The sequence below is a fragment of the Patella vulgata genome, chromosome 3, assembly GCF_932274485.2.
Source record: "Patella vulgata chromosome 3, xgPatVulg1.2, whole genome shotgun sequence".
NCBI classification, from domain to species: Eukaryota; Metazoa; Mollusca; class Gastropoda; family Patellidae; genus Patella; species Patella vulgata.
In genome coordinates this window covers 15,050,371-15,062,210 of record NC_065881.2, presented here as the reverse complement: position 1 = coordinate 15,062,210, position 11,840 = coordinate 15,050,371, and the positions used below count along the sequence as shown (strand labels likewise).

The 11,840-nt window shown below is 38.3% G+C and overlaps 1 protein-coding gene across 1 annotated transcript; it reads left to right on the top strand.

Annotated features, from left to right (window-relative positions):
- Positions 1–2,114: 2,114 nt before the first annotated feature.
- On the top strand, positions 2,115–10,192 carry LOC126816225 (bone morphogenetic protein 4-like; the record flags this gene model as incomplete). The annotated part of the gene is made up of 3 exons (XM_050542529.1): positions 2,115–2,125; positions 8,118–8,425; positions 9,384–10,192. Coding segments are annotated over 3 exons (1,128 nt in total), but the record flags the coding sequence as incomplete, so codon positions are not given.
- Between the last annotated feature and the right edge of the window lie 1,648 nt (positions 10,193–11,840).

Sequence of the window (11,840 nt, the reverse complement as noted above, 5' to 3'; positions counted from 1 at the left end):
AACTTTCAGTGACGCCCCCCCCCCCCGTCACATACTGTAACTTCTTTGTTTGTTCGGTGTCTGCTCTCATTTGACTTTCAAATACAATATTTTAAACAATATCTAAATTACTATTTATTAAATCAACTTATAAGTACAAATTTTAAGGTTGTTTTCCCTTCAGCCCTCCATTTGATCCAAAAAAAAACCCTTATAATATATACTGGAAAAATCATAATTCTACCCTCTCTATTTGCTGAAAAATGATCTCGTTTACACAGGTTTGGGGGCGCGAAGGCCGGTGATGTGTTATCTCTACCGCCAAGGAGAATATTTCTGCTGGTCTGGTATGCACTTACTTAATTAGCCCCACCCCCTCCCCCAAGAAGTATCGCCCCCGGACATATACCCCCTCACCTCCCACCCCCTATATGAGGGCCTTGCTGAAACATATATTTTGATATGATGACATACAGTAACTTTCATTTGTAAGATCATAGTCGGGTAAAGATAAGCCATATGGAGTGGATACCTAGAACAAATTGCAACAGAATATTTCTGGATGGAATCTGGTAGAGGGGTCCCAGAAGGGCTCAAAACCAAAAATCGCCCAAAATAAAAAGATAGGTTTTCAAGTAATTAGTATAAATCCAATATGGTCGCCATTGGCATCTTAAAACTCCAATATCTCGGGAATGGTTGAGTTTGGAGGGTGTAAATGTATTACGGGTAGATAAGAAAGTGGTACAGATGGCTCAGAAAAACAAAGCGAAATGACGTCCCTATGACGTCATACCGCCATACGGCCAGCAATTTGAATAAATCCAATATGGCCGCCATTTGCACCTTAAAACTCCGATATCTCGGGAATGGTTGAGTTTGGAGGGTGTAAATGTATTACGGGTAGATAGGAAAATGGTACAGATGACTTAGAACAACATAGCTACAAGACGTTCCTGTGACGTCATACCGTCATACGGCCAATAATTAGCATAAATCCAATATGGCCGCCATTGAAACCTAAAACTCCAATATCTCGGGAATGTTTGAGTTTGGAGGATGTAAATGTATTACGAGCAGATAGGAAAGTGCTACCAAAGAACTAGAAAAACAATGCCATGCGACATCCTTGTGACGTCATAAATCATACGGCCAACAATTAGCATGAATTCAAAAAAAAAAAAAGATAGGTTTTCGAGTAATTATCATAAATCCAATATCCGATATGGCCGCCATTGGCACCTTTAAACTCCAATATCTCGGGAGTGATTGATTTTATAGGGTGTAAATGTATTAGGGGTAGATATAAAAGTGGTACCAAAGAATAAAAAAAAGCATAATCCATGACGTCCCTATGTAAAGTCATACGTGCAGCAATTGGCATAAATCCAATATGGCTACCATTGAAACCTTATAACTGCAATATATCGGGAATGGCTGAGTTCAGAGGGTGTAAGTGTATTGCTGGTAGATAGGAAACTGGTACAGATGACTCAGAAAAACATTGCCAAATTACGTCCATGTGACGTCATAACGCCATAGTCCAATCATTAGTATAATTCCAATATGGCCGCCTTTGGAAATCTTAAAACTCTGATATCTTATGTATTATGGACAGACAATGTGAAAAGGCGTAATGATTAAACGAAGAACCGGGACAACTCTTCGACAATGTTATGATAATTCACGAACGGGGGATTTGGAATTCGACCAGAAGAGATTTATCAAAACAGCAGCCACGCTAGTCTGCAGTAAGATTATTAAACAAAATCCATCACACATCCAGAAAAGTATTACCTGGACCAGAAACTTTCAACTGTTTAAACGATCCTATCGCATCATTCTATTTATCCGATTTGATTAAACAATATGTGCCTTCTCGTTCCTTACGTTCATCTCATAAACCCAACTTGTATGTCCAGTACAGAAGTCAAAGTTTGGTGAAAGAGCTTTTGCGCACGCAGCACCAAAAGAATGGAACAAATTGCCTCTGGAAGTCCAAACTTGGCTATATATTTAAACGACGTCTAAAAACCCGTTTTTTACCCAAACTTTAATACTATAATTTAAATGCTTCACTTTCTATTTGTATATTGTAACTTGTCTATTCCTTTGTATTCTTTTGTTTATTTGTATATACATGTATGTTTTTTTATAATCATATCAACGCTGTAAAGCGCCACAGAGCAGTCAGACTGACTGAATGTTCAGCGCTATAAAAACGGTTATTATTATTATTATGTTTGGTAAAAGCAGCGAGACCCCAAGCAATTTTAGACCTATTTCATTCAGCGTTCGCGATACAGCTACATTATATTTATGGGCCAGGATTTCTGATCGGTACTTTGAATGCGCACGGCTTCTGTATTTCTTATTTGAAATTATTTGTTTCCTTTCTGATCGTAAAATAAAACTACAGGTTAGTTCGTTTGTACAGCTTTACTATTAAACTGCTTGCAAGGCTTCTATGTTCCCCATTCTCAATAAAGCATTGATGATACTCGTAGCTATTGGAGTTTTAAGGTGCCAATGGCGGCCATATTGGATTTATGCTAATTACTCGAAAACCTATCTTTTTATTTTGGGCGATTTTTGTTTGGGAGACCTTCAGGGACCCCTCTACCAGATTTCGACGAGAAAAATTATGTTGCAATTTGTTCTAGGTCATTTATTATTTTTACCGGACTATCATGTGGGCAATCCGTATCCCAAGAAACATATAAACAAATTTTTTCTAAATTGCAATTAATAAACTGATCAAACATATTCTCTTTAATAGATCTACAAAATATAGTTTAAAAGATAATCCGTTTTAATCGATGTATTTTATTAACAGATTATCTTCTTAATAACCCAATCACTGATCCTTACTTGTTTCATTAATACCCAAGATCTATTGGCGTGGGAAATGGTTTTATTTTTAAAAAGGTCATTAATTTCACAGACTGACAGACAAAATGATTTTAAGATCGGGAATTTCAGAGAATGACATACAAAATGGTTTTAAGATCAGGAATTTTAGAGATTGACTGATCTTTTAATCACCAGTCGATATAAGAACAAAACAGGTTTCACCGGTATTAAAGCCGATGAGCTGATCCGACAGCAGGTTAACAAACCCTGGAAATATAGTCCACCTAAGGTTTTATTTATAAATCTGCGGTATGTGTAGATTTAAATGAATAAAATATATCCAAGTACGAACAATCCAAACCATTAGACAAAATTAGAAGTCCTAAAAAAAACGGTATAGGCAAAATAGTGCAATAAGGCAAAATAGTGTAATCAGCATATGTATAAAAATATACAAGATGCCCACAATTTTTTTGCTACTGTGTCATGCTGAATTGTCGCATAGTGGAAGTAAAAAAATTTTTATAAACAATATTTTTATTCAGTAAATATCTGAATTTGGACTGGGGAACAGGCTAAGCTTATGTATAACCCCTCTAGCTGATTTAGATACATACATACATACATGCAGAGAAATGGTGATTAACGTCTACTCAACACAAACTAGGTCATTTCGGGACTAACGTATGATTCAATTTTATTTCAATAATTCGCTTGCACGTAGGGGTACTTAGCAGTGGGGGAAACCGGACAGGCGCCCTACTACGGTTCACCTACAAGCCGGAAATCGAAACCATGCCACTTGACTCGATGACAGACCTTCCGGTCCAACGCGCACACGTTACCCAATCCCTTATAATTATAAAACATATTGGATACATATAATGGATAATGAAGATATACTGGACCTCGGTTTTCCGTCCCATCCGAACGACTAGACATTGTCACTTGCCAGGCCCTTCGTCCTACGCGACTGACAAGGACGGGGGGGGGGGTCACGCCGGATAATCCGACGAACCTTCTCGGCCAACGCAGGGATAGAACACTGGACCTCCAGGTTAGCGTGCCACCCTCCTACCCACTGAGCCACCGTGGTGCCATATCCACAAACGTATCTATGTTAACTATGTCAATTTTAAGTCGCCAGTAAATTTACATTACATGGCCCCGAGTTCACAAAGCATTCTCAGACTTAAGTTAAGATTTTACTCAAAATTGTTCCTCTTATTTTGAATAAAATATAACCCTTTATAAAATTTTGGTTGTTTTAATGTATCAAATACAACAATCAGTGGCGGCGCCAACCGTCGGTGATTGGAGGGGCAAAGCTGGGGCAAAGTCCAAGGTTAAGGGGGCAAAGGCACAAGCTTCAACTAGGGGTAGGGGGCCTCCCCCAGAAAATTTTGAAAAACAGGTTGCCGGAAATGCAGCCTGGCAGTATTTCAGGCACTGATCGATGAGGTAAAGTGTCAAACGAACGGATTTGCGAATCACGACGAAGCCCACTCACGAGCGTCAAAGTAGGGAGTCCTCCCCCAGAAAATTTTGAAAAATAGACTGCCGGAAATGCTGTCTTACAGTATTATGTCAGGCACCGATCGTCGAGATAAATCGATCTGCCCAGATACCGTTCGACGCCTGATCACTAGTTTATCCGACTAGAGAACAAAATGTCAAACGAACGGACTTGCGAACCTCAACGAATTCCCCTTGTGAGCGCCAAAGTAGCGAGTCCATTGGGGACCTCGCCAAGAAAATTTTGAAAAATAGACTGCCGCAAATGCTCTACAACATGCAAGTTTATGACTGAGTGGGGATGTGGGATTTATTCACCGTAGAAGGCATTGATTACCGAAACGTATCGCAAATACTTTTTTTTATTTTCTAAAATTATTTGGGGGGGCAAACAGAGGGCAGACCAGATTGATGGGGGGGGGGGGGGGCGCCGCAACTGAAAACAATAAGGAACTATTTGCAAAGTTTTGTGTTTCTGGATCAAACATATTTCTCATTAACAGTGATTGAAAGTTGAGTAAATTCTTAAAGATACATTATGGGAGATTCGATAACGAGTTGGCAGTTCTCACTATAAAACTAGATAACGTAAAGGCAATTTGCTGAAAATTTCATACGATAAACAGCATAGTCTCGATTATCTATTTAATCGTTTAATCGAGAAGGAAAGTTATGCAGTAAATCGGCTCACAATCCACTTAAGATCACAGGCTAGCGATGCCATCTAGAGTTGATTATGGTCTGGATAAGTTAATTAATGTTTAATTAATAATTTAGATAACATTTCAGGCCTAAAGAAAGACCTGCAATAGACAGATTTAGCTCTTGCATATTGTATGTTTAACTGAAGTCTGAGAATGCTTGGGGCCTGTATTCATGTTCTTCCATTACGTATTATCTTGTACTTCTCTAACTTCTTCCAATACAAATCTCCCAATTTGATTAAAACACAGATCCTATTTCGTTTCGTTTTTTATAGTTCAAAATTTCGTTACGAAATATAGATCTGTATTTCAATCAGATTGACAAATCTCCGTATTTATCAAATACAATGTTTGAAAAATCCATTTTAATTAATTTGAAAGAGGGGTAGGCTTAACATTTGTTAAAATATGGAATTTGAAAAGTCCATTTCTTAAATTAGTCGCCAACCAATATGGCATATACGGTAAATATTTAAATTAAACCGTGGGAAGAACATTTTAGTTTTTTCTTTTTTTACAAAAAAGACAGTTAAATTGCAATTAGTAAACTGGTCGAACATAGATCTACAAAATATAATACAGATATTTTAAATAGTTTAAAAGATAATCCGTTTTAATCGATGTATTTTATTAACAGATTATCTTCTTAATAACCCAATCACTGCTCCTTACTTGTTTCATTAAGATCTAATGGCGTGGGAAACAGTTTTAAGACTAGTATAGGAATCTCAGTGATTGACTGATACCATAACAAAATTGTTTTTGAGATCAGGAATTTCAGAGATTGGTTGATCGTTTAATTACCAGGCGATAGAAGAATAAATTAATTTTTTGGCTGTTTATTTATACACCACGGTAGTCGTTCGGATGGGACAAAAATCCGAGTTCCCGTGTTCACATTTATACGCCCCCGTACTCGTTCGGAATCACAGTTACGATATGTAGTAATATTTTTTGATTTCGAAGTTTTGTTTTGATATTCTCGGATATACGTGTACATTCATTTTATTAACCACTAATCTGTCAACCGGTTCCTTGATTTGTCATGTATTGAGTTAGATTTCCGACTCGGGGTTGGCGCCTAAGGAGCTGCCTTGTCTAGTTTGCCTAGTTGTTTGAATGGTACGAAAATGCCGACGTCCCGTGGAGGCTATACATACAAAATCAAACGCATGGATACGGAGGCCAGTCGTGAGAGACAACTGCAATCCACAGTCTCGTGCCAGGGCTATGTAGATTATTGTCTAAAAAAAAAAGCACTAATAACAAGAGATACAAGCGATAAACGAGGGGCCCTCAGTGTACAGGGTTAGTGAGCCAGCTCTCCATTCGCTGAGCCACAATGGCTTCCAAATTAAATGAAATGAAATAGGGCTTAACTGTTCTGCTCCGACTGGGAAAATGAAGACGGACATTCCCCATCCAGTGTGTTATTAAGGAGCTGCCTTGTCTAGTTTGCCTAGTTGTTTGAATGGTACGAAAATGCCGACGTCCCGTGGAGGCTATACATACAAAATCAAACGCATGGATACGGAGGCCAGTCGTGAGAGACAACTGCAATCCACAGTCTCGTGCCAGGGCTATGTAGATTATTGTCTAAAAAAAAAAGCACTAATAACAAGAGATACAGGCGATAAACGAGGGGCCCTCAGTGTACAGGGTTAGTGAGCCAGCTCTCCAGTCGCTGAGCCACAAGGGCAGCGGCGCTACGGTTTACATTTATATCGAATTCAAGCTGCCAAGAGATTTTTAACGCGCACACCAATGTGCACACGGGACCTCAGTTTTTCGTCCCATCCGAACGACTAGACAGCTGTAATTGTCAGGCCCTCTGCAGGAAAACCCCTATGAAGTTTCTCTGCCAACACGGAGATCGAACCCGTGACCTCCAGGCTATAGCGAGCCAACGTCTTACTCACTTAGCCACAGTGGCTACCAACTACCAACACAACAATCGATTAAGAAACATACGTGTGAAGTCTAATCTATCGATAAGTAACAGATAAACACATTAAAATGTTAAAACGATTAGGATTATTGTCAAGAGGGGAGAATTCGGTCACTTTTATTGGTGATGTATTCATTGTGAAACTTGTATATTTATCAAGTCACAAGGAGCAATCAAACCGTCGGTGACCACAGGGCATTTTAATTTAAATGTATTTTAACGGCCCCCTCCCTCGCTATCTCTATCAAATCAACCAATAGGCCTTTAAACTATTCTTCAATTCCAGTATTGTTTATTTTATAAAGACGGCCGTCCCACGTGATCATCGGAACCATGGGTGGTTAATCTGCGACGAATTGTCGATGGCTTATCGCTGTTTTCTGTACGAAGGACTAAGAGAACTAGATATACGGGTATAATGAAATAGCCAGCGGTCACAATGATTACATTGGATATGTTTCTTTACATATGTGTTGGTTAGATTGATGAGTATTGATATAGTTTACTCGCGTGCATTAATTGATAAAAAAAATGTGTAGAGAATTGTACACTTCATCCGTCGTCGTAGCAGCAATTAAGATGACGGCGGTTAATGTCTCGACTCCACCTTCTTGTAACTTGAAATGAATATTCATGAAAGAAAGAAATGAGTGACAGATTATTTTGAGTGACATTTTAAACAAACAGATTTATTTTTTGTATGAGATACCGAATCAAACAGTTGTTTCTTTTTCTATTTATGTTAAATCTTTAAATATTAAAATCAATTGTCATTTAGCTGGTAATATCCTATTGTAATGATTAATCGTTTCTATTGTTTCCAGTTAATCACGTTGAGTTGTACCTATTTATGATAAGATCCGTGTCTCTGTAAGGAAGGAGAGCTGTGCTGTATGTTAGGTTAAGGTCCCTTAATCCCTTCAAACCCCTCTACACAGTACCGCCATTGTCTAGAAATTAATGTCACAGGTAGATCGAGGTGTATTTAATCGTCCCCTGTTCTTCAAGGGGTCATACAGTGTCGAGATGATACAACCCTACAAGCTACTTCAATCCTTCTATACAACCACCAACATCAAATCAAATATGTACCATCATCTGTTCACGTTATTTACCAGTTTTATGATTATCCTGGAAGTTACTGCTCGTGATTTAAGAGTAGGAACATGGCCAAACAACGTTCCAGATAAATCCAGCTTCATTATTTCCGAGGACCAAGAGTTGATCACCACCAATCAAGATATTTTACAATTGTTATTTAATAATGGTAAATCAGTCGTAGATTATCGTAAAGCATCCACGGTTTTTATGGTGAAATTATTTAATGAGTTACAGCGAGGACAGACTGTAACACAGGGATCAGATCAATCGTGGAACAAACCGGATATTTCTCAATCAGATACAATACGAAGTTTCTCAGCTAAAGGTAAGATTGTCTTCTTAAAAAGTGTTTTATATTATAAAGAATTGTCATGTGATATTTGTATTATATGGCACTGTTCTGGGACCCTTCAATAGAAAATGAAATGAAATGGGGTTGAACGTCCTACTGTTCTGCTCCGAACTGGGCTAATGAAGACGTGCAAACGCCAAACAGTATACTATCAGTTAAATATTTGCCAGGCTCCGGCGCTACACCCTACTCTTATATCGAATTCCAACTTTCAAGGGATATTTTACGTGAACGTCATTGTGTACACGGGACCTCGGTTTTTAATCCCATCCAAACGACTAGACAACTGTCCTTGTCAGGCCCCCCTTCCTGCACCACTGACAAGGGGAAATCACGTCGGAAAATCACGATGTACTTTCTCGGCCAATGCTGGGATCGAACACACGACCTCCAGACTAGGGAACCAGCGTCTTACCCACTTAGCAACCGTGACCCGACCCCCTAAATATAGGCAAACTGGGTATCTTCGACAACACTCACGAGTGCTATGATACCGTGCTAGTGGAAATAATTATCAGTATAGTCTGCCCAAGATTGCTACAATACCAAGCTATAAGTATAGTCTGCCCTTTGGACAACATGCACCACTACTATAATAAGTATAGTCTGCCACGTGGACGACATCCACCAACACTTTAATATCATGCTAGTCGGGGTTAAGTTATAAGTATAATCTGCCCTGTGGACAACATTCAACACTGCTATTATAAATATAGTCTGCCTCGTGGACGACACCCACACATACTATAATACCATGCTAGTGGGGGTTAAGTTATAAGTATAGTCTGTCCTGTGGACTACACTCACCACTACTATAACACTATAACCATAGGGGAAATACAAGACTTCAAACATAACTGTCTTTAATCACAATCTTTGTTTGGTTTTTAAAAAATCATATTAATATAATTTACGATTATTTTCATTTCAGCTAAAATCAGTTCGACAAAGAACTCCAATAAAAATGTTTACTTTCAAATACCAGAGCTACCAGAAAATGAACGACTGAGGTCGGCCGAGATCAGATTTTTACGTCATCCTATCAAATACGTGCCAGGTGTAAAGATGAGGTTCAAAATTGAACTAAAGCGAGGCGATACCGTGATCAAAAAATTAGCTTTAAGGACAAAACCAGAAACCCAAGGTGAACACGAAGTTATTGATGTTAGTAGAGTTGTTAGACCTTGGATTAATGGTTACCATGGAAATATTACAATTCACATGAAAGTTCCAAGAAAACTTAAATTAACCAAAAAGCGCGGTTCGGGGGATTCCGGTTCTTTAATAGTATTTTATTTAGAAGATGGACAATTTTTATCAAATGTTTATAAAACTCAAGAGAAACACAACAAAGAATCCGGTTTAAACAATGTTCTCTCCAGACAGAAACGACATAAGATCGAACGTAAAGGTCGTAGACGCAACGGAGGAGAGTGTAAACTCTACAATTTCGAAGTGGATTTTAATGTCATAGGTTGGGGCCAGTGGGTTATTCACCCTCAAAAGTTTAATGCTGGATTTTGTCATGGAGAATGTGCTTCTCCTATCGATGTAAAATATAAACCTACAAATCACGCCATGTTGAAAGCCTTAATGCGTAGTAAGGTGAAGAATATAGCGCCCAGTGCATGTTGTGTACCAACTAAATTAAAGCCATTAAGTATGTTATATTATGAATATGATGAGATAGTTGTCAGACATCACGAGGAAATGATTGCAGCAGAATGTGGCTGTCGATGAAATTGTATTCAGGATTATTGTTGGCAATAAAAGTGCAAAATTTGGAAAATTTTAAACCATCTATTTTTATTTACCAGTTTATCTATTAGTAACCATGGAAACAGTAGAGTAACTATGGTGATCACATGAATCACTAAAAGTGCTCAAACATGGAAATATGTAAGAAACTCATTCTTTTCTGGTATAAATTATATATAATTGCATTTTAAATAGGCCCTTATATAAATTGTACATACTTGTATATTTAATATTTACTAGTATTAATTATATATACGTGTTTATTTACTGGCATAAATTGTATATACGTGTATATTTACTGGTAAATTCAATATTTACTGGTATATTCAATATTTACTGGTATAAATTTTATATACTTGTATATTTACTGGTATATTCAATATTTACTGGTATGGATTATATATACTTATATATTTACTGGTATATTAAATATTTACTGGTATAAATTATATATACATGTGTATCAAATATTTACTTCTGTATAAAAATATTGTCACTCGGTGCAAACTTTAGCCACGCCCACTCACTCTAAAGCTAGGCTAAGGGCTGGGTGGGTATAAAGATATAAAGGAGAGACACAGAGTGTCACAAACTCAAGCCACGCCCACTTAATTGAAGTTGGCACATCACACGGTGCTGTTTTATAATATATATTTTGTGAAGCTGATACAGGCGTATAATGTTGTTTATTATTTTGTATTGATCAGATTCTAGATAAATACAGATTATGTTGTTTATTTTTATTGTTCGTTATTTATCACATCCGAAGTTTAATTAAATAAAAGTTGAAAACGAAAACCTATGGCCTTGCGGACTTTAATTAATGAAATGAGGTTTAAGGTCCCTTCTTTCTTGCATCAAAAAGATTACGTACTAGAATAAAAGACATGGGGTGGGGGTCACGGTGGCTAAGACGCTGGCTCGCTAGCTTGGGGTCGCATGTTCGATCCCTGCATTGGCCTAGAAAGTTCAACGGGGTTTTCCGACGTGGTTTCCCCTTATCAGTGGTGCAGGACGTATGGCCTGACAAGAACAGCTGTTTAGTTGCGAAAAACCGGGATCCCTTGGCAGCTGGAATTGGATATAAGAGTAGGCCGTAGTGCCGCCGCCCGGTCAAAATTTCCCTCATAGTACACTGTAAGATGTCGGCTCGCTGACCTTGGGGTCCCTTGTTCGATCCCCTCTAGAAAGTGATTTTCCAGATCGTTCCCCTTGGACACTGTATGGCGTATGCCCGTCTTTATTAGCCCAGTATAGGTGCAGAACAGAGGGCTTGACAAGGACATCTGTCTATACGTTCGGATGGGACGAAAAACCAAGGTTCCGTGTATACATTGGCGTGCACGTAAAAGATTCCCTGGCAGTTGGAATTTGATATAAGAGTAAACCGTAGTCCCACTGCCGGGCAAAAATTCCCTCATAGCATCTTGCGTTTGCCCGTCTTCATTAGCCCAGTCTAGGAGCAGAACACTAGGACGTTAAACTCCAATTCATTTCAAAAGAGAGGAGTGGTGGGTGGTGAATGGTTTAATGTTTACGCTTAAGATCATAAGGTCTATCATTGAATCGAGTGTCAGTAAGTCTATAATGGTGTGGTTTCAAACCATGAAATAGAACGTGAAAATTACAT